This window comes from Zootoca vivipara, chromosome Z2 (assembly GCF_965207765.1).
Source record: "Zootoca vivipara chromosome Z2, rZooViv2.hap1.1, whole genome shotgun sequence".
Classification (NCBI taxonomy): domain Eukaryota; kingdom Metazoa; phylum Chordata; class Lepidosauria; order Squamata; family Lacertidae; genus Zootoca; species Zootoca vivipara.
Genome location: NC_142585.1, coordinates 37,178,442 through 37,206,439, shown reverse-complemented (window position 1 = coordinate 37,206,439; position 27,998 = coordinate 37,178,442). Strand labels below are relative to the sequence as shown.

At 44.5% G+C, this 27,998-nt stretch overlaps 1 protein-coding gene across 11 annotated transcripts in view; it reads left to right on the top strand.

Moving 5' to 3' along the window:
• NUP214 (nucleoporin 214) overlaps positions 1-27,998 on the top strand; it is an 80,543-nt gene that overhangs the window by 11,002 nt on the left and 41,543 nt on the right. For 9 of the 11 annotated variants that reach the window (XM_088664827.1, XM_088664829.1, XM_088664826.1 and 6 more), the window contains 16 exons: positions 757-863; positions 1,030-1,096; positions 2,076-2,202; positions 2,843-3,004; positions 5,637-6,090; positions 7,078-7,250; positions 8,319-8,410; positions 8,996-9,085; positions 9,329-9,478; positions 11,586-11,744; positions 15,331-15,434; positions 16,498-16,689; positions 20,256-20,338; positions 21,709-21,792; positions 22,890-23,138; positions 26,254-26,409. In XM_088664827.1, the coding sequence (XP_088520953.1) occupies positions 757-863; positions 1,030-1,096; positions 2,076-2,202; positions 2,843-3,004; positions 5,637-6,090; positions 7,078-7,250; positions 8,319-8,410; positions 8,996-9,085; positions 9,329-9,478; positions 11,586-11,744; positions 15,331-15,434; positions 16,498-16,689; positions 20,256-20,338; positions 21,709-21,792; positions 22,890-23,138; positions 26,254-26,409 (2,449 nt within the window). The remainder of the gene's footprint in view (positions 1-756; positions 864-1,029; positions 1,097-2,075; positions 2,203-2,842; positions 3,005-5,636; positions 6,091-7,077; positions 7,251-8,318; positions 8,411-8,995; positions 9,086-9,328; positions 9,479-11,585; positions 11,745-15,330; positions 15,435-16,497; positions 16,690-20,255; positions 20,339-21,708; positions 21,793-22,889; positions 23,139-26,253; positions 26,410-27,998) is intronic. The other 2 variants (XM_088664824.1, XM_060270448.2) reach the window with 1 other exon arrangement.

Genomic DNA, 27,998 nt, shown 5'->3' with positions numbered 1-27,998 from the left:
CATTCAGACAATCAAGAGGCATTACCAGAATTCCAGGATGCATCCCAGCCAGGCAAAACAGAGTGCATATCTTTTTGTGGTTATTGAAACATTTCATCATACTTTTGGCCAGAGGTGTGGGACCCTTGAGCTTCCACACATTGTAGGGACTCCAACTTCCATCAGCCCCAGCCAGCATGGCCTGTGTTCAGGAATGATGGCAGTATGTTTTATATAATAATGCATTCCTTATATCTGGCTTTTCCCCTACACTGTGACTCAAGGCGGATTTCAGAAATTAAAGCAACACAGATAAAATACAGAAAGCTAAAAACATACAGAAGATAATAGTTTAAAAAGAATTAAACAGTAATAGAATTAAAACTATATAAACACAAATTATGAAAATACTGCTAGCAAAAAAAAAGCAAAGCACTATTCAATTCACTTTCCTTAAAAGCAGTCAGTTCCCAAAAGTGCATGGGAACAAGGCAGCCTTCACATGCCAGGGGAGAACAGCAAGGAAAGAGCCAGTTTAGCTTCTCTAGGACGGAAGCCACAAAATCTGAGAGCAGGCTATCATGATGGCCTCCTCCTTGTAATTATGAAACAGTTGCAACCATAAAACATTTAGGTATGTCATAAATGATGCAAACATTTTAAAACAGTCCAGCAACTGCAGGGTCATTTGTGAGCTGTCCCTCCCCTAAGGTGCTTTTTCTCATATGTTGCACCTCTCATTTTACACACAATTTCCCATTCTGTCTCCCCATTCAGAAAAAGGAGGACAAGCGGCCTGAGCTGTTTGTGAATTTTATGGAGCCCTGTTATGGCAGCTGTTCTGAGAGGCTACATCACTACTTCCTTAACTACGTTGAAGAATGGTGAGTAATGGAGCTCACACAATATCGAATAGTTCCCTTTTAATATTAATTAGGTGAGCAAAGGTCTGGTTTTTTTTAAAGATTGTTATTTGAAACTAAACAGGGCAAGGTGTTTATGCTGCTTGAAGTGGGTTATGGAATTATGGTTGTTGTTTCATTCCTCAAGGGATCTGGTCCTTGCAGCATCTGCTGCTTCCACAGAGGTCAGCATCCTCGCAAGGCAAGGAGACAAGGTAATCCCACTTCCTATTTCCCCAGCAAGTGCCTCTTATAAGAAGACCAGAGGTCCCAGTGACAGTTCCATAGGGGTAGTTATTATTAGTCAGCTGCAGCAAGAAATAGCAAAGTCTCATGTCACCTTGAAACCGATGCACTTACTGGGACAGAATATTCTATTTATTATCATTTAATATTATTTATTTATTGCACTTATACCCCACCTTTTTTCCTCCCAATGAGCTCAAGGTGACGTGCATGGTTCTCCCCTTCATTTAATCCCCACTACAACCCTGTGAGGTAGTTTAGGCTGAGAGGCAGGGACCGGCCCAGTGAACTTGATCGATTTGAACCCTGGGCTCCCACGTCCCAAGACCAACCTGCTAACAGTTACATTACTCAGGCTCTTGCTTTTGTCGACCGTGAACCCCTCCCCACCCCCTCCAATAATGGTGGACCACATATACCCTTTTGACTTTAAGGCATCTCTTGAAGACCTTTTTGTGCCAACAGGCCCATGCAACTGCCACAACATTTTTGATTATCCAGTCGTTTAAATGTTTATTTCATAATGTTTCGCTTGTACTTGTACAATTGCTCTATACTGCCTTGATACCTTATATGAGTTGGTTGTACATAAAAATCTTTATAAATGAACCAAGGAATAATAGTAATTTTCCTCTCCACTGCACGTACCACTGTGATTTTTTAAAGTGGAAAAAAGTCCTTATTACTACAAGTTGACCTCCCTGGCAGGAACGATTCCAGAGGTTGCCAAAGCACAGAGCCAATTGGGAGCAGCCATAGCTCAATAGCAGAGCATCTCGTTAGCAAGCATAAGGCCCCAGGTTCAGTTCCCAGCATCTCCAGGTAGCGTTGGGAGAGGCTCCCTGCTTGAAACCGTAGGGAGTTGCTGTTTATTCAGTGTAGACAATACTGTGCTAGATAGACCAAGATCCTGATTGCTAGTGCTAATTAAACTAACCCTTCTTACAGAACAACTGGGAGCTGTGGGTTCTGGAAGACTCCAGCCGAGCAGAACTTCCGGTCACCGATAAGAGCGATGACACTTTGCCTGTAGGTGTGGCCATTGATTACACCAGCAACATGCCCATAACCATTAGTAAGTATTTGAATGTTGCTCTTGGGTTAAGCATAAAGCAAACTGCAGTGCTCTCTATAGCAGGTGTGGGGAACCTTTTGCCCTCCAGATGTTGCTGAACCATGTCTCCCATCAGCCCCAACAAAGCATGGCCAGGGATGCTGAGAGTTGTAGTTCGGCAACATCTGGAGGGCTAAAGCTTCTTCACGCCTCCTGTAGAGGGAGCTTTAGTGCTGGTCCCAGAGAAGATGCTATTAATATACCTGAAAGTGCTATTTTCCCACCTTCTAACTGTGATTCTTGAGGCTATACAGGGTGGGCAGACCTGCGACCTCAGGGCCAATTGTGACCCTCCAGGCCTCTTTATCTGGCCCATGGGACTCTCCCCAGCTGACACTATTTTTGCCTGGCTGGAATGTGTACTGTATAAGTAAAAAAACAACAACAAGTGGACTAGAAATGCATGGAATAGAGTCGTAATACATTTTGCATTATTCAAGAGAAGTCATCTTGGGCACTTAGTTTCCCTTGTAAAGTTTTAAACCCTTGCCATTCTGACGTAGCTTCCTGGTTGTTTCCCAGACTTGTTTTGAGGGCTGCTTACTAAGTGAAGGTACTGCTGAACACGTCTGGTCATGGTGTTTGTGTGGCATTTTTGCAGGTGAGGATAAAACCATGGACCCAGCACCGGTCCTGCTGCTGCTGTCAACTGATGGAGTCCTCTGCCCCTTTTACATGGTCAATCAAAACCCTGGTGTGAGGTCTCTGATTGTGGTGCCGGAGCCTCTCTCTCCAGAAGGAGACAGAGGAGCAAAATCAGCCGGTAGGTGCTTGCTTGCTTTTGGGGGGTGTTTTTATCCAGCAGCACCCGGATATCCAAGGTTGTAGAACCCTTATCCCAAAACACCTTGAATGCAATTGGAGAAGCCTGGTGCCCTCTAGGTGTTACTGAATGAACTCCCAGCAGTCAGTGGCCAGGAATAATGAGAGTCAGAATTCAACAACGTATGGGTGGCACCGTGCCAGAGAAGGCTGGTGTAGAGTGATAAGGAGGGCGTGGCAAGCAACATGCACAACTTGAGATCAAAAAGACGTACCTGTGCCTCTTACCCTCCCTTTTCAATCTTTCGGTTTTGCTCATCAGCATTTTGCTCATCAGCACCTTAATAGATCTTTGTGTATGTGGTTAGGATTGCTCTGTAAGGCTGCAGTCTTGGAAACACTTCACAGCGTTCCATAGGAGAGTATGAAACAGACCTCATGCCAGTTTGGACCATCAGTATTATCTACACTGACTGGCAGCATCTCCCCAGGTTTCAGGCAAGGGCCTCTCTCCGTCCCACCTAGAGAAGATGGGTGTTGAAGCTGGGTCTTTCTGCATGCAGTGCAGAGGCTACCAGACTCTCCCACTTTGCGTATATGATTGGTTGGACCTCCTTGCTTTGGATGCAAGGAGTCCTGTGTTCAGTCCTTGGCATCTCCAGATGGGGCTGGGAGAGACCCTGGTCTGGAAACCTGGGGAGCTGCTGCCTGTCAGTGCAGACAACACTCAGTCAGCTGGACCAACAATCTGACATGAAATAAGGAATCTTCCTAATAGGTGTGGGGGGGAAGCAGTGTAGTTCAGTGGTAGAGAAACTTGCTTTGCATGCAGAAGGTCTCAGGTGTGATCCCTGGCATCTCCAGGTATGGCTGGGAATGTCTCCTGCCTGAACCCTGGAGAGCTACTGGAGATTTCAGGGATTGAACCTGGGACTTTCTGCTTGCAACACAGGTTCTTTCCCACTGAGCTGCCAATATATGGTCAGTATATTGGTAGTAAATATTGAACTCAAAGGGCGAAGAGAACTATTTGTGTATTATCTGTTTTGGCCAGAGATGAAGGTTCACTGCAAAGCCCTGTTCACTTTTCATCTGTGTAATTGCATTTCCTGTTCAATACGGAACACCTTAGTTTTGGCAAAGGCTTTTCTTTCCAGCTCCACTTGGCTTGCTTGTCGGCAGGATGTTTGATTCAGACTGACATGATCCTTGCCAAAAATCAATGGGGGATTGTAGCAGGCCTTGTGCTGTCAATTCCCAGCTCAATTAAAATCCGGCTGACCTGGGAAATTGTAGTATTGATTTAAGGGCTGGTCCTTTAGGCAGGGATCTTGGAGGTCCGATCTGTGAGTCTGAAAAGATCTATTGTGCATTTTTATTAAATTACTTCGCATGTCTAGCCTGCCATATCCTTAAACGGCAGAGCTAATATCAGTATTCTAAGCATGTATCTGTGCATGTACACAAATCTTGTCTGGTCTTGATAGAGAATTAAAATGTGGGCTGACTCTGGGCCTCCCCTGTGGGGCTAAATGGGGGAAGGAGAATCTCCTATGATGGCATGCTGAGCTGTGGAGGTAAGTCCAAGTTCTTCTGAGGTACATCTCAATTGTGTGGAAAAGCCTCTCCACAACACAAAGCTATGTGGCAATTGAGAGTCTTCTCCCTTTTGCAGTGAACCTCTCTCGGCCTCAGTGTGTTATCAGGATCACCCCACATCTTTCTTCCAAGCCCAGAGACCATAGACAGCAGCTGCCAGTCCAAGCAAGCAAGATGAAGTCAAATTCGTTTTTGATTTTATAGCACTTCAAAGTTTCATGAAATCTGTGTTTCTGTCCCTCTCGAGATCCTCAGCCTTGTGTACATTTTATTTTTTTTCTCCATAACCAATGATCAGATCTCTTTGAAATTTTACACAGAGCTCAATAAGAGGATGAGGATTTCAGGGAAAAATGCACCAGCACTCAAAAGATTTTATAAATGCCTTTAAAAAATGTATAAATGTAGTTTTTTGGGTGAAAAAAACGTATGTTTAGAAAACCTAAATTTTCAGCATGTGGGCACAATGGAATCAAAAGTTTTTGATGGTGAAAATTATTGCAAAGACATGCTCTCTCTCAACAAAGAATAAAATTTAATGGTCTTTTATGTCTTGTAACAAAATTTTACGTTTTTTGGACATCATGGGGGAAATGGCTACTGGGTACAACTTTTTGCAATGCATAGCTGTAATAAAAAAATTAATGAAATAAAGTTGTTCATCTTAAAATCTAAAATAATATTGGTTATTACAGGGGGAGTTTCAAATGTGCAGGCTTCTTTTTCAGTTTTGGGGTATTTAAAACTATGAACATAGGCTATATTGTGAAATCAGTCTAAAAAAAATGGCCAGAAACTTTAAATGCTGATGTAAGGAAATAAGACCTAACAAGAAAAAAGATTAAAATAATTTAAAATTATGCATTATTTTCAATTTTGCAACCATAAGGGAATGGTGTATCCCAAGTTTCATCAAAATCCAAGACGGATGGTGGTGAAACCCTTGTGTTTTTTTGGTGTTGATTTGATGTGGAACGGCCCTAATGATACATACCGGTAGTAACTTTTAACAAAACCTCTCCCATCTCTTCCAGGAAGCACTCCCCCATCATCCGCTTCCGCTTCTGCTGCTCCTCCAAAAGTCGAAGCTTCCTTGGCCGTTGTCCCAGCCACATCTTCAGTTTCCAGCAAAGGGGCAGCCGCTTTGTCTTTCACGTCCTTCACTCTGAAATCCACCAGATCTGCCACTGATGCCCCGCCGCAGTATCCTGGCGTGTCGGAGACCCCCAAGCCTCCCCTTGCTTCCAACCTGAGCGGAGCAGTCGGGTTCCCCTTCTCTCCGGCCACCAGCACCTCCAAAGTGCCTCCAACTCCATCTCTGCTGTCCGGCCCCATTACAGCTTCTCCTCCCTCCTTCTCTTTTGGTTCCGTGAGTTATAAAGCAGGCACGGACAGCTCAGCCGGGGCCCCTCCCTTCGCGAGTCCTGTTGGGCTAAAGCAGGGTTTTGCCGCACCATCTTCCTCCGTCAAAACTAACCTCACTGAAAAGTAAGTCTCCCTTTGAGTCTTTTTAGCCAATGTATGTGTGGGCGTTTTGAAGCAGTTCTTGAACATGTTAAACACATTGGTTTAAAGTTGGTGGGGAACATGCTGGCTGGGGTTGATGGGAGTCGGAGTCCAATACCCAGAGGGGCATCACAGGTTCTGCACCAGGAGCCCCATCTGCATTGTACATTTAAAGCAGTACTGTTTTAAACAGGTCCTCCCTCCAAGGAATCTTAGGAACTGTTTGTTCAGGGGGATGAGAGCTGTTAGGAGACCCAGAACTCCTGGGAAGAAGGATTGACTGTTAAGCCACTCTGGAAATTATATCTCTGTGAGAGGGAATAGGGGTCTCCTAACCTATCTGCGGGTGGCACTGTGGGTTAAACCACAGAGCCTAGGGCTTGCTGATCAGAAGGTCGGCGGTTCAAATCCCCGTGACGGGGTGAGCTCCCGTTGCTCGGTCCCTGCTCCTGCCAACCTAGCAGTTTGAAAGCACGTCAAAGTGCAAGTAGATAAATAGGGACCGCTACAGCGGGAAGGTAAATGGCGTTTCCGTGTGCTGCTCTGGTTCGCCAGAAGCGGCTTGGTCATGCTGGCCACATGACCTGGAAGCTGTACACCAGCTCCCTCGGCCAATAACGCGAGATGAGCGCCGCAACCCCAGAGTTGGTCACGACTGCACCAAATGGTCAGGGGTCCCTTTACCCTTTACCTTAACCTATCTCAGCGGGCTTAACGAGCAACAGCTCCCTGGGTTCTTTTGGAGAAGCCCTGACTATTGGTACTGCTTTAAATATATAGTGCAGCTATTTTTCAATATATTTGTGGGACAGAGGTTTTCCGCTGCTCTTGCAGAGTGCTGAGGGCACAGGGTGTGACCAAGGGCACTCTGCATGCAGCTAAGGGTAACAGTCACCTACAAAGGGCCCATGCCATGAAGCTTCCTAGTCCCAAAAGCATGAATTCTTCTGTTCTTCCCTCCCTCCCCAGGTTCACTGCTGCAGAATCTTCTACACTAGCTGCCAACAGTGGCCAAAGCTCCAGTATTTTCTCCTTCTCACCTGCTGCAAAGCCTGTACCTGCTGGGCCTCTGGGCCAGTCTGCTGTGCTGGGCACCCCTCCTGCAGTGCCGATCAAGGCTTCCACCCCAGTCTCTTCAGCAGGTACATCCCCTCTCCCTTTCCCCCTTTTCCCGCTGATAAAAACTCATACAGTCATACCTCTGGATACGAATGCTGCGGGTTGTGTAGAACACGGGTTACGAACACACCGAACCCGGAAGTAACACAACAGGTTACTTCCAGGTTCGGCGGTTCGCGCATGCGCAGAAGCGTCAAATGACGTCATGCGCAGAAGCGCTGAATTGAGACCCGTGTGTGTGCAGAAGCGCAGACGTGGGTTGTGTACTGCTCATGTTGCGAACGGGGCTCCGGAATGGATCCCGTTCGCAACCAGAGGTACCACTGTATGTAGTTGTGACTGCTTTACATATGAGAAACGGATTGAGGACTATAAACTTTGTACAAAAATGGAAGTTTGGCATTTCAACATCCCACAGTGGTTAGTTCTTTTTGCCACGGTGCTCTGCTATTTCTTGCTAATTTCTGCCTGCTGTTGCATCAAGCATTGGAGATTGGCACTTACAGAATCTTGTGCTTCTTTTTTTGGGGGGGGGGACTTTTTTATTCAGTTTAATTTAAAGTGTTTATCTACTGCAGAGCTTTTCAAACTTTTCATGTTGGTGACACACTTTGTAGACATGCATCATTTCACAACACAGTAATTCATTTTTTTACTAGCAAACTGGAGGTTAAACTAACCCTTTTCCAGCCCTGGGAGAAGTGTGGGGAGCATTTGCACGAAACACCTACACAATGCAGCTGACACACTAACGTGCCATGACACATAGTTTGGAGAGCTCTGATCTACTGCTTAATATTTCAAAAATATCCTAAGCAGCGTTCAGTCTTAAAAAAACAAACAGCATGCCATTAAAACTAAAACGCAACCTTAAAAACAGCAATATGGAAACTACATAAAAACATATAAACTTAATTTTCCTGTAGCACCTTAGAGACCAACTAAGTTAGTTGGTCTCCAAGGTGCTACTGGAAAGAATTGTTTTATTTTGTTTTAATTTTCCTGAAAGCAGATAGCCACACTTACCAAATCCTGTAATCTTTGAAATTCATGGATCTGTGAGTCATTTTGTTTCTTTTTGGACTCTTTAGTGGCACGTCCCTCTCAGAGCGCTCCTCCAGCTTCCATGCTCCAGAAAACGGCCAAGATTTCCTCAGCTGCTTCAAAAGTGAGCCCTTCCCAGGTAATTAGAAGCTGGCCTGTCTGTCCTTGACAGGAACCATATTGTTCCATCTCAAAAACAAGGATCAAATCCGACAAAGCTTACTGCGTGAACATAGCTGCTTCTATCTCACACAGCTTCTCTCTGGAAGATTGAAGGAGTCTCTGAGCAGATTTGGGAAAGGGAGACATTCAGTTACGTGAGTGAACCCCAAGAGTGTGCTCCTGTGCATATTAGGTGGTTATTTAGGAAGGAAAACATTTTTACCTGTGACTCCTGGTGGATATGTGGCTCAGGGTGCCTAAACACTGTTGGGAGTGGGATGGGGGTTGCTTAGGAGTTTTTAGGGGGGCAGGTTTTAATTTTGGGGAGGTTTAATTTTCCTTGTCCTTGGTATTAATTTTTTGTACTGTTATTGTCAGACCCACCATTATAGACAAGCAAATTACAAATTTTATTTACTTGTGTTTTGCTTTCAACACGCACACTCCCCCCTCCCTCTCTTCCTTTAACATGTTCAGAGGTTTTCTTGTTTTATCTCTCATAGCAGACATTTTAGTTCTAAGATTCCCCATCAAGCAATAATAAAGCATTTGTGCCTTGCAGGGCCGGCAGCAACCACCCACTGCTGGGGTGGAGAAACAGACTCACCAGTGGAAGGATTCAGATCCTGTCATCATAGGAATCAGGGAGGAGGTGAGGCTTTCTGGAGCTATGATGTACTGTTCCTCCCTGTAGTCACCTTTCTTTGAACCTGGACTCCATATGAAGTTGGACTTCAACTCTCATCAATGGTCAGAGGATGATGGGAGTTGTAGTCCAACAACATCTGGTGGGCAACATGTTTGCTGTCCGTACTGTTCTTCCCCAATCTGAGCTCTCAACGGTTGGGTGTGTCGTCATTTAACAATGCATGAACTACTAAACTTGTTCCTGTAGATTGCACACTTCCAGAAGGAGATGGAAGAGCTGAAAGGCAGGACAGCCAAAGCTGCCATCGAAGTGGGCACCGAGGAAGAGGAGGCTATGTTGAGGATGGAGTCAAATGACCTTCACACTTTCCTTTTGGAGATCAAAGAGACAACGGAGGTAAGATGATTTGGCGGAGGATGTAGTCTCCAGTTGAGAACCAAGTTTTCCTTCATGCTCAATTATCTCGGGGTTGGGAATGGGTTACTTGTTAGGTCCTGGTTTTTACAAATTGAAGAACTTCTCATTCTGTTGATTGCATGGGACGATTATGGTGGTATTACTATTACTGAGACTGTGACATTTTCTGTGCAATCCTAACCATGTCTGCTATGTTCGGTAGCCCTGGTAATTCAAGGTGGGTGTTGTATTCTTCATTGTGTGGTGTATATATTTTATTTTCAGCTTTGCCTGAAACAGTTGCCAAATCAGTATCATAAAGCACAGTGGTTTGAAATGGCCTTCTGATTCCTGCCCCCCTCAAGTCCCGCTTACTAAATACAGTAATTAGTTCACTCCATTGTTTCGTAATTGAGTGTATGTTTTCATTTGCTGAAACAATATGCTGTGCCTTAATAGACCACTTTGCCCTTGGCTGCACGCCACATGTATTTTCCTTATTTATCATACTTATCCTATTCCCATCAGATTGCACTCTTAAGGAGGAAGTTTGAAAGGGGGTTTGGTGCTCCTGAAGGAGACATACTCTCTCCATTGTGTTGCCTCTGGTAAATAGGTTTGCTGGGTTTGGGGGAACCATCCCACAAACCTGTCTGAGCTAGAGACAAAAGTGAGATGACAGATATGTGCGTACAGCATAGTTCCATCTTCTGGTTAAAGAAGCTTAGCACCATGTCTGAACTGATAACCATAATTCGTGACTGACTTGGAAACCATGGTCTGAAGTCTGTTTGGGTTTTATTCTTTTGGCAAATCATATATATTTATTGAATGATTTTTAGCCACTTCTTGTTCAAACTTCTCAGAATGACTTTAGAGCAAAAACCCACAGCAAGCCACTTAAAAATTCCAGTGGGAATAAAATGTCTGGTTTTGAGCTAGGACTGAAAATAAAATAAAGACAGCATCAAGCAAACCCCTGCAGGAAGGGAATCTCTTTAGACAGTTTGCCACAGCTGAAGCCTCTAGATCAGGGGAGTGCAGGCTTCCAGGATCTGCTGTTGCTTTTGCTAGAATCCTGATATTCAAACAGAACAGTTGCAAAAGGCACATACTTAAGGACAAATCCCTGGGCTTAGTTTTCTTTAATGTTGAGTACCAGAACTGAACAGCACTATCAGTCCTTCTTACCCAAATCCACCCTGGTTACCTTCTACCCCAGGCTTTCTTCATTTCAGTAATATATAATGGGGCAAAAAATAGAAAAAAATCCTTCCAGTAGCACCTTAGAGACCAACTAAGTTTGTCATAGGTAGTGAGCTTTCGTGTGCATGCACACTTCTTCAGCCCTGTTTAGGGAAGCTTTTAATCTTTAAGAAATTAGTGTATTTTAATATTTCTGTTGGAAGCCGCCCAGGGTGGCTGAGGAAACCCAGCCAGATGGGCGGGGTATAAATAATAAAGTATTATTATTATTATTATTATTATTATGCACACGAAAGCTCATACCTATGACAAACTTAGTTGGTCTCTAAGGTGCTGCTGGAAGGAATTTTTTTTTTCTGACTACGTCAGACCAACACGGCTACCTACCTGTAACAAATATAATGGGTCAGGTTGCTAATGTTATTGTTGCCACTTATTTTGTTCTATTTATGTTGGGGTTTTGTTTTTTTTAAGTGCTTTGTTTTGTCTAATTAGTTTAGCTATGGTTATGTGGTGGCATACAGATGCCAAAGATTTTAAAAAGAAATGAACAGGGGACAAAAGCCATGGCTCAGTGGTAGAGCATCTGCTTTGCAGACAGAAGGTCTCAGGTTCAAGCCCAGCAATCCCCATCTGACAAAGAAATGAACAGGGAACTGGGATCCAGACCGGCTTGTAGAAGCCTTGTGATTTGTTAGGTCCCACCACCCCTGCCCCTGAGATGTAGAATCCTGTTTGTGGCAGCAGTTTGTGCTGCTGAACTGTGTTGTTGCCTCAGTATAGCTTTCTTCCAGACCTGATGAATTAATGTTTCTGTGGAAAAGCCACATATGTGTTTTGTGACAAAGAGTTCCACCTACTTCCTGGTGGGTCTTCCTCTCCCTTTGTTCCTTTCTTGTAGTCCCTTCATGCAGACTTTAGCCTCCTGAAGACAAGCCTGCTGGAGGGGTTTGCAGGGCTGGAAGAAGCAAGGCAGAAGGACACGCGAGCTCACAACACTGAGTATCTGCACCTGCTGTATAAGAGGCCTTTGGACCCAAAAAGTGAAGCTCAACTTCAGGTAGGATCCTTGATAGGGCAAGGGGATCAGAGCTTTGGGAGCCAGGGGGAAATTATAAATGCCTGCTAGGGAGGCAGAGGAAGTTCCAAACCCCATGGTCTCCAGCAGGTAATGGCACCTGTTCCAGTTAGAGATGTCACTTAGGCTGCTCCAATCTCTAGCAAGCATTCCCTACTGCTACCGGTAGTTGCTCCCTTCTCAGAAGTGAAGCGTGTTTGCTTGGAAATGTTTTGGTAAGAGCTTTGGACAGTGTATATGAATCTCTTATCTCTTCCCCTCCTTTTTTATTTCCAAGAGCCCTGTCAAGTAGATTAGGCTGAGATATGGTGAGTGGCCCACGGCAACCCTGTGAGTTTCATGCAGCTATGTTTTGGTCCTTACAGCTGTTGGTGAACCACAACTCTCAGCATCTGGAGAACCACAGGTTTTCCATTACACTGTACTGCTTCTCTGTGAAAACATGTGCAATTCCCCAGATTGGATGGAAACTATTTGTAGACTGGATTGGGTTTTGCGACTACCAGTTGACAGCCCCTATTATTTTTGCTAAAGTGGCCATGGCCCAGGTGTAGAACATTTCCTTTGCATGCAGAAGGTCCCAACTTCAATCCCTGGCATCTCCAGGTAGAGTTGGGAGAGAACCCTGTCTGAAACTCTGGCGAAATATTCCAATCAGTGTAGCCAATACTGAGCTAGTTGGACCAGTAGTTTGACTCAGTACAAGGCAGCTTCCTGTGTAAATTGGCTGTTGATTCAGAACCACGAGGACTAGAATCTTCCCTATGTTTAGGGGGAAATCAATAGCCCAGTGGTAGAGCACCTGCTTTGCATGTAGAAAGTCCCAGATTCACTCCCCAGCATATCCAAGTAGGACTGGGAATGTTCCCTACCTGAAACCCCCGAGAGCCACTGCCAGTCAGTGTAGACAGTACTGAGCTAGATGGACCAATGACCTGACTCAATTTAAGGCAGCTTCCTACGTTCCTGGGGTGAGCAATGCCTCTATTGTACAATTCTCTAAAGGGCAAATTGTTGGCCCGCTGGCCTAGAGGCTCTTCTTTAAGCCAATGTCATCTTCTCAACATTTTTCTTCACTCCATCTTCAAATATGGAGGGCAGAGCTTTCGTAATGAAGTGCCAGTTTAATAATTCTTACCCAATTTTTATAAAGAAAAAGTGGGTTCATCATCGGGGATTGTTTTATCGCCACCAAGTGCCGTGCTGCTCAATGTGATGATTTACAAGGACTTGAGCTGCTGCAGTTAATTTCACGGATGGGGAGGCTTGAAGCCAAATGGGCTTGTAAATGCTGGGTTGCCGCAGGAAGTTCCTGCCAATGTGCAAAAAGGTTTTTTCGAACGAGAGACTTCACCTCACTCTGCTTGCGCTTCTCCTCCCCTGGGGTGTCAGAAGTTAAACAAGCTATTTCTCCCCTGTCGTGCTGAACTGTAAAATATTGAACTGAGCCTTGGCTGGTATTGTGTAATTGACACAGCTCGGATGCATGAGGATAATGTGGGATGTGACCTCTGAGCAGAAACCATAATTAAAACAGTACCTTAGAAGGCTGAATGTAAGGTCAGGGTGTTAGTTAATCTCTTATTGCCCGTGGGTGAGAACTCCCTTGCCACAAGAATAATTGTGCTGGATCAGGCCTACCTTCTCCAGCCTCCTGTTCTTGCAGGGCCCAACCAGGTGCCCCAGTGGGAAGCCCACAAGCAAGATGGAGTGCAGCTGTGCTGTCCCTACTTGAAATTCCCAGCAACTGATAATCAGAGGCATACCGCCTCTCTTTTTTTGCTGTAAAAAATTTAAACCGAGGAAAGGTGGCTAGCATCTCTCTTTTTCTTTTCTTTTTTGACAATGCTCTTCAAAATAGCAACACATCCTTGCCAAAAGCAGCTGCCATCTCTCCCGACAAGTGTAGCAGCCAGCAAATCGATATCTTCCGCAGCCCTGCTGAGCTCTGAAGCCAGTGGAACAAGCACATTCATTAAACTAAAGAAGCCTTTTGGGGGGCAATTTTCAATCATTCATGCACACCAGTTGAGGCTCCAACAGGCCCCCTGCAGGCAATAATCATCTTCCCCAAATGCCACGTCTAAATTAAAATGGGGCATTGAGTTGTTGTTGCTTGAATAAACCTGTGAATCTAGATCTGTAACGTGGTAGAGATAAGCAGAATCTGGCTGGATTTGACTGAAGGCCTGTCTGGCCCAGCATCCTTTTCTCACAGTGGCCAATCAGATGCCTCTTTGGAGCCCATGAACAGCAACAGCCCTTTCCACTTTGGCCCCATTTTCTTGAAACCACTTCCTACATTAAATAACCCTTTTCAGTATACAAAATGCTTGAAGGTTCACTTTGCCCTCCCAATACTACTATGAGTTAGGCTTGAGAGTGAGATGAAGGCTGAGGGAGGGCAGATCTGGTTTACATAAATCAAGAAAGACATCCTGATTCTCTCAAATTCATCTTTTATTTCTGCAAACCGCTTTGTACTCTACTATGGTACGTCAAGCCCTCTTAACAATGCTTTCTCCCAAATACCAGCCAACTAGCCTTTCTCCAAAAGCTCCAGTGTATTCCAGTGATTGGCTAGTTCCAGATGTGAAGCTGCAATAATAATAATAATAATAATAATAATAATAATAATAATAATAATAATATATTATTATTATTATTTATACCCCACCCATCTGGCTGGGTTTCCCCAGCCACTGGGGGGCTTCCAACCGAATATTAAAAACAGTACAGCATCAAACATTAAAAACTTCCCTAAACAGGGCTGCCTTCAGTTGTCTTCGAAAAGTAAAATAGTTACTTATTGCCTTGACATCTGCTGGGAGGGCATTCCACAGGGCGGGTGCCACTACCGAGAAGGCCCTCTGCCTGGTTCCCTGTAACCTCACTTCTCGCAGGGAGGGAACCGCCAGAAGGCCCTCAGTGCTAGATCTCAGTGTCCAAGCTGAATGGTGGGGGTGGAGACACTCCTTCAGGTATACAGGACCAGGGCCATTTAGGGCTTTAAAGGTCAGTACCAACACTTCGAATTGTGCCCGGAAACGTACTGGGAGCCAGTGTAGATCTCTCAGGACCAGTGATATGTGGTCCCGGCGGCCACTCCCAGTCACTAGTCTAGCTGCCACATTCTGGATTAATTGCAGTTTCCGGGTCACCTTCAAAGGTAGCCCCACGTAGAGTGCATTGCAGTAGTCCAAGTGCAAGTTTCTGATTGGACTATTTTAGTATCCTTAGACTGCCCAATCACCAATAAGGCTAAAGCCGGGTCAGAGAAGATAGAAATGTTTTTAAATAAATGCCTTCTCCAAGGTTGTGTGCACTAATTCTTTGGTTATTGATGCATCCAGCCCCACCTTTCCTCAACTGGGTGCCGGAAGCCTCATTGAAATCTAGTTAGATCACAGTCTGTCATTAACCACAGAAGGAAACCAAATCAGTATGGTTGTAAACTCTTGATAATCTTAATAATTTCTGAGACCACCCACCCACCCACATATTTGTATAGTGTCCTGAGTGGATTAAAATGATTCTAAATTCCCCACCCTCTTTTTTTTCTGGGCAGGAAATCCGGCGCTTACACCAGTACGTGAAATTTGCTGTTCAGGATGTGAATGATGTCCTGGATTTGGAGTGGGATCGTCACCTGGAACAGCAAAAAAAGCAGAAGTGAGTTTTAAAGCTTACTTCTTAGCTAAGTGATACTCAAAAAGCCAAGTGTCTTCTCGAGGCTGAGCTCCCTGTTTCCCATCAAAAATATCAGGTTATTACTTTCACTCAAGGAATAGTTCAGGCTCCAAGGTTCACCTCATTTGCTATCCTTTAACCACAGGGTTGGTTGGAGGAGGACCCTGAAGGCCACTTTCTAGTCCAGCTTCCTGATCAGAAGTCTGGAGCTAGAGCATTCCCAGCATATGGTCGGTCTGGCCTCCTGTGCATAATCATCTAACCCAGGAGATCTGTATGAGGTAGGAATTGGGTCTTTAGTGTAGGGGGACTTGCTTTATGGAATCCTCCGCTGCAATATAAGGGCAGTCCCCCTCTCTGTTTTCTTCTCTGCTCCTGTTGAAGACTTTCCTCTTCCAACTAGCCTTTTGAGAGGTTTGTTTGTTTGTTTGTTTGTTTGTTTGTTTGTTTGTTTCACCCTTCATTCCAATATTGTAGTGCGGTTTGCAACATAAAAACACAAATACAGTATCTAGCATAATAACAAATCCCAGTCAGTGCAGCATTAAAACTGCTGGCACATTTTCAAAGGTAAGCAGAGTCCAGTTTCAGTTTTCAAATTGGATGAAGGGACTGACTGGGTTGAGATTCTTGCATTGCAGGGAGTTGGACCAGTTCCCCTCCAGTTCTACAATTCGATGGTATTATAAAAAACAAACAAATCCTAGTTCTTATAAGAAACGCCCTGCTGATTTATGCCAATGATCCATTTAGCCTAGCATCCTGTTCTCACGGTGGCCAACCAGATGCCTGTAGGAAACCGATAAGCAGCATTCAAGGACACGAGCACTCCCTTCCTGTGCTCTCCATCTGCAGATATTTGTAGTGTTATTCTCTGACCTACCCTTTACAATCTGCATTTCTGTTGGTATTCCTTTTAACTGTATAAATATATGACATTGTTCTTTAAATCTTTGTATTGTTTTTGTTGTATTGTTCTCTGTTCTTTTGCCTCTCTCTCTCTCCCTGTTGAAATTTGGTTTCTGGTTTTTCCTTTTCAAAATAGGCGTTTACTGGTACCTGAGCGCGAGACTCTCTTCAATGCACTCACCAATAACCGGGAGATTATTGACCAGCAGTTGAAACGGCTGAAGGATTTGGTGGGCAGCCTGCAGGAGCTCCGCTTGTACAATCAGACGCCACGGTGGAGCCTATCCACTACCACCTCTTCCAGCAGCAGCAGCAGCAGCATACAAAGGTGGGCATTGCTCAAGAAACCCCCCAAGCAGCTTTGCTTTCCCACTCTGCAGTGCATTGATTCATCTGAGTGCTGGGTTCAGAGCTTTGCCAAAGAAGGAGCATTGTGTCCAACCTAAGTTTTGCTCAGCGTAGACACTGAAAAGAATGAAGTTAGGTCTGTTAATTTCAAGAGGTCTACTATTGGAGTTGAAAACCATCCATTTAAATTAATGGATCTACGGTATGTTGGTCATGTCTGTTAATTTCAATGGGTCTAATGTTAGATGTAAGCCACATTTTCCTTCCTTGTGTTTGCATCTAGATGGAATGGAAAGTGTGTGTGTGTGTGTGTGTGTGTGTGTGTGTGTGTGCGCGCATACTTTTATTTAAAAGAGTGTGTATCTAGTGCTTAAGGGCCCAAAGCGTGCTGTGAATAATAGAGAACTTGGCAGTGAGACAAACTAAGTAGGCTTTTGAGCTTTCAGAGATTGTGGACTGAAACGGATACCTGTGTTGAGCCATGTTCCACCCCCACACTCCTCCAACCCATCACCAGCCCCATCCAGCTCTCTATCATTGAGTAAACATTTTCTGAAAATCTTTTCCTCTGTTCAGTTTGAATGACGGTGGCTTTTAGTCCCTGGATTCTGTTAGAAACTGTATCCCACCATCCTTTATACTGAGCACAGTCGTACGTGTTTACATGTCTAGAAGGTGCTTCCATTTGCCCAGGGGGCTTTGAAGTGCTCAGATTTCACCACCTTCCCCATCCCCAAGTACCACATTCTATACTATGGGAGTCCCCTTCCCACAAATAAGAATATACCAGGGCTGCTTTTATGGTGGGTAAGGGACTCAAGTTAGAGGGAAGGAGGTGGAAAAGTCCATTCCATGAGCAGATTCCGCTTATGGAACTTGGAATCCAACCTCTTGTAACTGATAATGCAGGTGGATCTTCTTGTCCTGCCAGCCAGTTTAGTTTTCCTCAAAGGAATATGCTTGTAAACACTAGTTTCCTGTGAGTTGCTTGCTTTTCTCTTTCCATATGTACTTAAATGTCTAAATTGAATAGCGTATTGGTTAAGAGCTGTGAGCTAAAAAAAGGCCCCTCTCTACTCAATATTTACAGTAGCTGAGTTCACTGGAAGCCAGCCTACATAAAGAGTTCTTATAAAACAGGTGGTGGGGGACCTTTGGCCCTCCAAATGTGGTTGAACTACAGCTACCATCCACCCCTGGCCAATAGCCCAGTGGTGGTGGGAGTCATTGTTCAGAACATCTTGAGGGTCAAGGATTCCTTACTGTTTTTTTAAAAAAAATATGTTGTTGTTTAGTCGTGTCCGCTCTTTGTGACCCCATGGACCATAGCACGCCAGGCACTCCTGTCTTCCACTGCCTCCCACAGTTTGGTCAAACTCATGTTGGTAGCTTCGAGAACACTGTCCAACCATCTCGTCCTCTGTCGTCCCCTTCTCCTTGTGCCCTCCATCTTTCCCAGCATCAGGGTCTTTTCCAGGGAGTCTTCTCTTCTCATGAGGTAGCCAAAGTATTGGAGCCTCAGTTTCAGGATCTGTCCTTCCAATGAGCACGCAGGGCTGATTTCCTTAAGAATGGATAGGTTCAAAGGCTTTGGATGCTTGGACGTGGGGGCAGTCATGGTAGCAGCCCCCATTTCCCTCTGTTGAAGTACAGAGCTCATTGTGTACATGCCATGTGGCCTGTCCTGGATCCCCTAACCTAGAGGTTTTCAACCTTTTTGAGTCCCTTGCCCAACTACATTCTTTCTGCAACACCCCTGTGGGGCTCCGGAGCCCAGTTATTTCACCCCTTGCCTGAAGGGCTAGCATCCTCTCACCCTTTTCCAAACACCCTCCCTTGCGGAGTGTTCTCTCAGCCTCCTCTCCTTGGGAGTCCTCCAGGGAGCTGCCACAGCCGCCCCTAGTCCCCCGCCCCCCATCCCAAAGAGCATTGCCTCCTCACACTGCCCCGCAGGGGCCTGGGAAGAGGATTCCGCTAGCCTTAGCAGCCCAACTGAGACTGGCCAAAGGTGAACGTGAGGCCAGCCCCTTATTCACTTTGGGAGGCAACATTCACTTTTGGGTGTGCATGTTGGAAAGGCTCCCCTTTGATGCTGGACACTCAGCTTCCAGGCAAGCCTTGCACACAGCAAGCACAAGAAAGGCCAGTGCAACGCATGCCTGCTCAGCCTCTCACTTGTCTCTCCATTCCCAACAGCAAGGGCTGGAAGATTGGCTGGCTGGGCTCCCTCGCCCGCTTGTTCGCTTCAGCTCCTGGCAACCAGCCCCACCCCCCCACCGCCTGGCCAGCCCCAGAGGCACCATTTGCCCGGAGAGCTTGTAGCCAGGGCTACTGCAACAAACAGCTGTGCAAGCTTTTGGGAGGCAGAGATGCGAGACGGCATCAGAGGAGGGAGAGAGGGACAGAGGCCAGTGTTTCTCCTGACTGTCATTCAAGGCACCCCAGGGTGCCACAGCACACTGGTTGAAAACCACTGGCCTAACCTGCTTCCCACAAGTGCAGTAGAGCCTTCTTTTCCTACTAACCATCACAGGAGGATGCTGTCCTATCACTCTGGAACTTCTTTTTTAATGACACCAGACAGGTGCCTTCACTATTCCCTTTTCAGTGCCTATTTTTTGTTTAGGTAAGCTTGTCCAGACACATAGAAACAGGAATTTAAAAAATATTTAAAATCCACAATAAGAAAAAAACACACATTAAAATTAATGTTGACATTCTATTTATCTTGTCTTTCATAAGGCAAGCATCTCCAGATGTTGACATGCTTTAATCTCTCTTTAATTGCTAATGTTATTTCTTTTAAAAGGTTTTAAAATTTGTTTCGGGTTTTGTATTGCTAATTTTACTATTTCTTGTAAACTGCTTCGAGGTTTTATTTATTACAATCAGGCAGTGTATATATATAAAAATTTGGTTAATCAAACCAGGTAATTTTATTGTTTTTGCTTTACTTTTTGTAAGCCACTTAGAGGTTCCATTTACAATTAAGTGGTATATTGTTGTTAAATAAAATATGGACATATTTTTCCTCTTCTAAGTGCCAGCAAGCATATAGGTTAAGATGCATTGGCAACTTAGTGTCTTCCTCTGCACCTCATCATAGTATTACATTTTTTTGCTTCAGTTTCTTTTCCATCATCTGAGGAAGAGCTTTGATAAAAATTGCTGCGGATGCCCCTGGTTTGTATATGGACTAAAATCATATTGCAGTGTATAAAAATTGAGCTAAAATTGGTATTCAGCCAAGCTGCATTCCAAGTAGAGCCATTGAAATTTATTTAAATCAACCCCGTCCATTAATTTAGATGGGTATACTCTTAAGTAGGACTAATGATGGGTTCATCCCCATAAATATTTTAGCTTTGCCTTTAGCTAATTTTAAGTTGCTGAGACCACGTTTCTGCCATGGCTCATTGCTGTGCCAAGAATCCAACAGTAGTTGTGCTTTTTGAGTTCTTCAGAAACAGTAAATAGGGTCTGATTGATGTCTGGCTTCTTCTTTTCTTTCCCTCCATGCTGCTTTTCTAACTCTCTTCAACTCAGCCTTGACAGTGAACTGGAGAGCCTAAGTAACGCCTTGACAAAAGCTACTCTTCAACCTTGCACCAAGACTTCAAAATCACCAGGTAGTGACTATATTGCTCTGTTGTCCTGTCCTTGTGTAGTGCTAATGCTGGATCCCAGAGAGGAGCTCACACCTGTTCCACTACAGGCTACTGATTGTGGTAAAGGAAGAGCATCCCAAATCGCAATCCTGGGCTCAGGAGGCAAGTTGAGCCAGCCTGTTGAGCTTAGCTGCTCTACCAAACTGACCTAAAAAGGCTGGCAAAGCAACCGCAATCTGCTCTGCAGCAGCAGCAGCATGTTCATGCTAAACCACGGTTTGTCTTAGTGTTAACATGTGAACCCAACCGCTGTATGAAATAATAATTTTTTTGTCTAGCTTGAGTCGCTTCTTCAAGCCTCAGCCCTGCTCTTTACCTGCATGGTAAAGCTATAAAACAAGTTAGAATATAGTCACAGCAATAAAAATGTAGGTGGAGCAGCAACAGTATTGCCCATAAAACAGCTGCTTTTGGGTGCTAAATGTGATGTAAACAAAAACAAAAACAAAACCCTAAGTTCACAAGGTTTCAGAAATCCACCATGAAGATTCTACCAGCATCTTTAAGATTGGGCCAGGTGACTGGTGAGGACTGGTTTTTCTTCTGGTTTGATGGTGATGTAATAAAGCAAAGGAAGAAATGAACAAAACATTGTATGCAGCTAAATTCTACTTGGCGTGGACCCAAGTTAGTCATGTTCATTAATTTCCGTGGATCTACTCTGAGTAGGTCTAACATTACATACAATACACACACCAATTTTTTTCATCTGTATTTTATTTTTTATGACTGCTACAAATATGAAGAGCGCTACAAGGCTAGCATGCGTAACTTGTTTCACTTTGCAACCATTTTTTAAATATCAAATAAAATCCTATTTAATCCTAAAATAGAGAATTACCTATGGCCACCTTTTCAGTGGGTGTTATGGACTACAAAAGCATGCTGGTGCTGGCGGGACTTGCAGTCCAAAACCTACAGAGGGTACCAGGTTGAGGGAAGCTGTTCTCAGCGGAGGAGGGAGTCCATGGCATTTGCTACTGGTTTCAAATCCATGGGCTGGCTTTCAGGTTAATTTGATAAAGTGTTCCCAGTACATCTGGGAAACTGAGTTCAACAAGCTGCACTATATGTAACTAGCAAGTTGGTATCTGCTAACATTTAATTTACTCCTGCTCAGAGTAAATGTATTGAAATTGTAGGGCATGACTTACTTCGGTCCATTACTTTTAAATGGATCTGCTCTAGAACTCAGTTGGCTAGAAACCTTGTCTCTCTTTTTCTTTTTAATGGATGTAAGGATTTGCAATTGAAACTGAATGGCTGCAGGATTATAAGGGCCCATACTGGCTATGTTTGATAAATAATCACCCTTCTTGCTTCTCTTCCAGCCAAACTGTCCCCTGTGAAGCAGGCCCAGCTGAGGAATTTGCTGTCTAAGAGGAAGGTGCCGCCCGTAAGGACAACTGCACCAGGTATCCTCCTAGGACTTGAAAATAACTTCATCATTTGGCAAAGTTGTTTTTCCAGCTGGCTTCTTCCCCTGACACACAGGCACACACAATAGCCTGCCTTTGCCATTAGGTGGAGCCAGCTGCAAAGCATTGCAATATATTCCTCTCCTCTTCAAGGGGTCCTTCTGTTCAGGGTAGCCATGCCTTCCTGCTCTACTAGCTGCAAGAGGCTCTATCAGACCAATTCACTATCCCCTCCCCCACCAACACATTTTGTATACAGTGGTGCCTCGACTTACGAATTTAATCCGTTCCAAAGGCACCTTCGTAGGTCGAAAAATTCATAAGTCGAAAAGCGCCATTGGAAACGCGATTTCCCATAGGAATGCATTGGAAACGGAAAAATTTGTAAGTCAAAGCAACCCCATCTAAAAATCCGTAAGTCGAAAAAACCCTATCTAAAACCGCTGCGGTTTCCGTTTGGATGTCGAGAAATTCGTAAGCGTGCGGCCATTTGCCCCATTCATAAGTCGAAAAATTCAATTGTCGAGGTTTGTAAGTCGAGGTACCACTATATTTCTTTTTTAATTGTCAACTTGACATTCTGTAGCTCCACTGACCATGCTTGTTCCTCATTGCCCTGCCTTTTGGAGGGGCTCCCCTTTGGGAGTTGTTGGGGGTGTTGTTGTTTCTGTCCTACAATCCTTGGGATTTGCTCGAGTATGCTGTTGCCTCCCTCTTTTCTTCCAAGTGCTTGGTTCTATTTTAAATTAATCTAAAGCTGCTTGCACACTATACATTTTAAACATGTAGCCTCCCTCCAAGCAGCATAGGAACTATGGTTTATCCCTTGAAGCTAGAATTCTCAGCAACCTTAAGCTACAGGTCCCATGATTCTTTGAAGGAAGCTATGCGCTTTAAATGTATTGGCAGTGTATGCAGTCTAAGACAACTTTAATCTTGCTGGGTCAGAGCAAAGGCACCTCGACATATCAGAGTGCCAATATCCAATCATATCTTGTTCCATGACTCTTCCTTCTGAAATGCCACCCACCCCTTCAAAACTACTGTATAAGCTTCCTAATTGCTCTCATCCCCTCTTTGCGTTACAATTTCAGCCAACCTCTCCCAGTCAGCCTTCCTGTCCTTGAGATACGATGAAGATTTGGATGATGTTAGCTCCACGTCTTCCGTTGCTCAGTCCCTGGAGAATGAGGATGTTCAAGCCCCAGATCAAGAGGAAGAAGAGGTGGCCCCAATCCAAGTTCCCCGGCATGCCCCCGTTGTCCGAACCCCCTCAATTCAGCCTGGTCTAATGATACAGCCCCTCCCTCATGGCAAACCCCACATCCCAATGGGCACTTTAAGTGAGTAGACTATAGAATGCACATCTTTCTCATTTTGCGTTCCATTTTGCAGGATTTTTGTTTGTCAATTTTGTTGGAGACCAGGTGCTGAATTGAGTTGACGTGATGCTGAGCTGAGCTGAGCTATAGTGGACCATTAGTATATTAATTTTCATGATTGGAATCTCTTTTGTTAAGTGTCTGTTACAGTTTTGTGCACAGCTGAAAACATGGACACTTTATGTCAAGAAACCTAAATTCTCCACTAACTCATCCTCAACCTAATTCTTCACACATTCTTTTGCTCATTTTGTTGAAAATTGCTCAACCTTTTTGCTACTGGGCCTCAGTATTCTATTGAGTTTCTGAGCTGCAGGATCTGGAAGGGAGCAAACTGTAGCATTTGTTGTTGTTTCACTATTATGCTGCCCTTCTTCTAACAAGCTTAGGGCAGCAAACATGGTTTCCTTCTCCCTACTACAGTGGTACCTCGGAAGTTGAATGGAATCTGTTCTGGAAGTCCGTCCGACTTCCAAAATGTTTGGAAACTGAGGCGTAGCTTCCAATTGGCTGCAAGAAGTTCCTGCAGCCACTTGGAAGCTGCGGAAGCCCTGTTGAATGTTTGGCTTCCAAATAACATTTGCAAACTGAAACACTCACTTCCTGGTTTGCGGCATTCGGGAGCCAAAATGGATGAGTACCAAGGAGCTCGACAATCAAGGTACGACTGTATAAACCCAGAGTGGTAGGTTAGATTGATGACAGTTGACTGGCCCTGTGGTATTGACCTCAAACAGTCCCCAGTGCCTTGCATGGCAGTTCCAGGCCTTTCTGGCTAGGGTTAATGAGAGATGCGGTCTCAAACATCTAATTGGTAAAGGCTTTATTTATTTTATTTATTTATTTAGGCTTATTTTCAGATTTTGAAATTTACAAACAATTGTCAAACAACCAAAACAAAGAGAATTCCGCCGATTCCCCTGGACTTCCTCCCTCCCCTTTGTGGGTCTCTTACATTAACTCCTCCCCCTTGCATCTTCTCTATTAATCCAAATCTATTATATCTCCATCACAACCATAATTCATTGTTAAACTACAGTCATACCTCGGTTTGCGACCACCTCCGTTGCGACCAATCAGTTTGCGACCACCGCAGGCCCGGAAGTGTTTACATCTGGGTTCCATGGCGTGCGGTTGCGCAGAAGAGCCCCTCGGTTACGACAAACTCAGGGAGCAACTGGCTCCCCGGAACAAATTGTGGTTGCAAATTGAGATTTGACTGTACAAGTAATATTTCAATCCTACTAATAATTTTATTTGATTACAATGATTTTTACCATCAGATGTCAAAGAGAAAAACAGCTATCAGATTTTTAGAAGACATCTGAAGGCAGCCTGTTTAGGAGGCTTTTAATGTTTAATTGTTTTATTTCATTTTTCTGTTGGAAGCCGCCCAGGGTGGCTGGGGAAACCCAGCCAGATGGGCGGGGTATAAATAATAAATTATTATTATTATTATTATTATTATTATTATTATATTATATTTTAAGGTAAATTATGTATTTTCCCCATTCCTTATTAAAATTTTGGTCTTCCTGATTTCTGATACTTATGGTCATTTTATTTTTGTCAGTGGTCGCATACATAAATAGTCTTTTCTGGTCCATTGGTATTTCGGCACCTAAAATTTCCAGAAGGAAAGCTTTGGGTTTATTTAGAAAAAGTTATTTTAAACATTTTCCTTCCAGTTCATTATATATCATCTCCCAGAATTCTTTTACTACTTTACAAGTCTACCACATATGGTAAAAGGTGCCTCCCCCCCCCTTGCATTTCCAGAATGTATTTGACCTTGTTTTATACATTTTAGCTAATTACTAGGAGTTAAGTACCAACAATACATCATTTTCATATAATTTTCTTTCAAAGTATGACATCCTGTAAATTTCAAATCCCAATTCCGTAACTTCTCCCATTGTTGTTACAAAAGCACTGGAAATTCACAATGGGCCGCTACACACCATAGTATGGTTGAGGAAAGCCTCTTGGGAGGCAGAACTAATAACATTAACAGATTAGCACATCCTTTGGGAATGGAAGTGGAAATGGCGATGAGCTGTTGGGAAGATACGACCCTTTTGTGTAAATTTTCATTATTGCTATAAGGGTTCTCAGAGGGCCCGTTGCTTTCTGTTTTGGCCTCGTATCGTTGCAATATTTTTTAATTAAAAAAAAATGCACACAGGGTCTCAAAGCCTTGGCCCAGAACCAGATAACCACAGAACTGATTTCATATGGGTGCTGTGGACTTAAGGCTCTGAAATAGCAGCCTCTCCAGCTGTCTAGCCAAACTGTTTTTGAAAGGGTCCTTCAAGAGCAGTTTGTGGTATGGCACAGCAGAGCCTGATACTTCAAAGGAAGGAAAGGAGAGGGAAACTAAAACCCATCTTTCTTTCCTCTTCCATTGTTCTTTTAATTTTCCCATAATTCTGCATAGTCTGATAAAACCATTTAGTTTAATTCTCCCCCCCATTGTATTTCTTTATTACTGTATACATTATTCTGTTGTATTTACCTTAATCCTGCTAGCGTTTTCACTTGTTTACAGTTATTTTAAGATATATGAAGATAGCTATCATATCTCCCATCAGTCTCTCTTATCCAGGCTAAAAATACCCAATTCCCTCAGCCATTCACCCTAAAGCTTGGTTTCCAAACCCTTGATCATCTTGGTTGCACATGTTCCAGCTTCTCAATATTCATCTTAAACTGTGTGGCCAAGAACTGGACACAGTCCTGTAATTGGGTCTGACCAAGGCAGAATGGAACTGGTTATTTCCCTTGATTTGGACACTATACTTCTGTTGATGCAGCCTAGAATTGCATTAGCTTTTTTTTTTTGCTGCTGCTGCTGCTGCTGCTGCTGCTGCATTGCACTGCTGGCTCATGTTAAGCTTGTGATCTACTAAGACCCCCTAGATCCTTTTCACGTGTACTACTGGAAAGCTAGGTGCCCCCCATCTTATGGCAGCTAGTTATTCCTGCCTAAGTGTAGAACCTTACATGATGTTTACAAGATGTTCAATTCCCTGCTGTTCATAGTAACTTAACAATATCTTCTCCCACCGCATTCCAGTAGCCATGCCCAGAGTCATCCCCCAAGGGGCAGACAGCACAATGCTGGCAACAAAGACAGTGAAGCACGGAGCCCCCGCTCCCACCACTGGCCTCCCAGCACCCCAGGCAGCAGCGGAAGCAGCATTGCGGAGGCAGATGGCTACCCAGAACCCAGGTAAACCTCACCCTTTGACTAGGTATCGATTTGGGGTTGCTAATGATTGGGCAGACTCTGCACATCTCCTCACCTTTTTAACTCGGGTTTTCCTTGAGAAGTTTTTCACGCCATTGATGAAAGCAAACGAAAAAGAGGAGGTTTAATCATGACGCGGGTGGCGCTGTGGGTTAAAGCACAGAGCCTAGGGCTTGCCAATCAGAAGGTTGGCGGTTTGAATCCCCGCGACGGGGTGAGCTCCCGTTGCTCGGTCCCTGCTCCTGCCAGCCTAGCAGTTCGAAAGCACGCAGTGCAAGTAGATAAATAGGTAACCGCTCCGGTGGGAAGGTAAGCGGCGTTTCCGTGCGCTGCTCTGGTTCACCAGAAGTGGCTTAGTCATGCTGGTCACATGACCCAGAAGCTGTACGCCGGCTCCCTCGGCCAGTAAAGCGAGATGAGCGCTGCAACCCCAGAGTCATCCATGACTGGGCCTATCAGTCAGGGTTCCCTTTACCTTTAATCATTACTGAAAGAGAGGGGTTGGTTCAGAAAATACGTCAATGGAGTCTCATTGGTCACTTAGTCATCTTCCAAACCAGCTCAGCATGTGAAGGGAATGAGAGCCTTCTTCCACTCCTGAACAATGCTCTGCCCCACTTGTGTGGATTAGACAAATTCTTGAAGGGCAAGGCTATCAATGGCTGCTAGATAAAAAAAAAATATGCAAAGAGCACAGCACCGTATAGCAACCAAACAAAAAAATGCTGAAGGGCACACAACTGTAACAATTATATACTGATAAGATGTTGCAGTAGGGTTGATAAAATACCAGTAACATTGCAATCTGGCAAATATCATTAGCCTTGTGCAGAGTACATTTTGGCAAGGCTTTCGGGGAAGAATGTTCTAAGAAGCCAATAGCAGACGATAACACCTCAAAAGCATTTCAAGACGCTGATTGCAATGCTCACCCCTGGGGAGACTTCAGTGTCTCTCAAAGAAGTTACTGGGTTTCAAGAGGTGATACCACTGCAAGGGCCCAAACGTATGGGCAGGTTATTACAGTTGTGTGCCCTTCAGCATTTTTTTGCCATGGCCTTTGATGGCTACTAGCCATCCCTCTGTTGGAGGCAGTGCACCTCTGAATCCCAGTTATATTTATTTATTTTTATTTAGAACATTTGTACTCTGTTCTTTGGCCAGAAAGGCTCCCAGAGCAGTTTAAAGGTAAAGGGACCCCCGACCATTAGGTCTAGTCGTGACTGACTCTGGGGTTGCGGCACTCATCTCGCATTTTTGGCTGAGGGAGCCCGGCGTACAGCTTCCGGGTCATGTGGCCAGCATGACAAAGCCACTTCTGGCAAACCAGAGCAGCACACAGAAACGCCATTTACCTTCCCGCTTGGAGCGGTACCTGTTTATCTACTTGCACTTTGAGGTGCTTTCGAACTGCTAGCTTGGCAGGAGCTGGGACCGAGCAATGGGAGCTCACCCCATCAGAGGGATTCGAACACAAGACAGTCTTACAGTCTAAAAATGAACACAACACACCTGGAGATGCCAAGGGTTGAACTTGGGGCCTTCTGCATGCAAAGCGGTTGCTCTTTCTC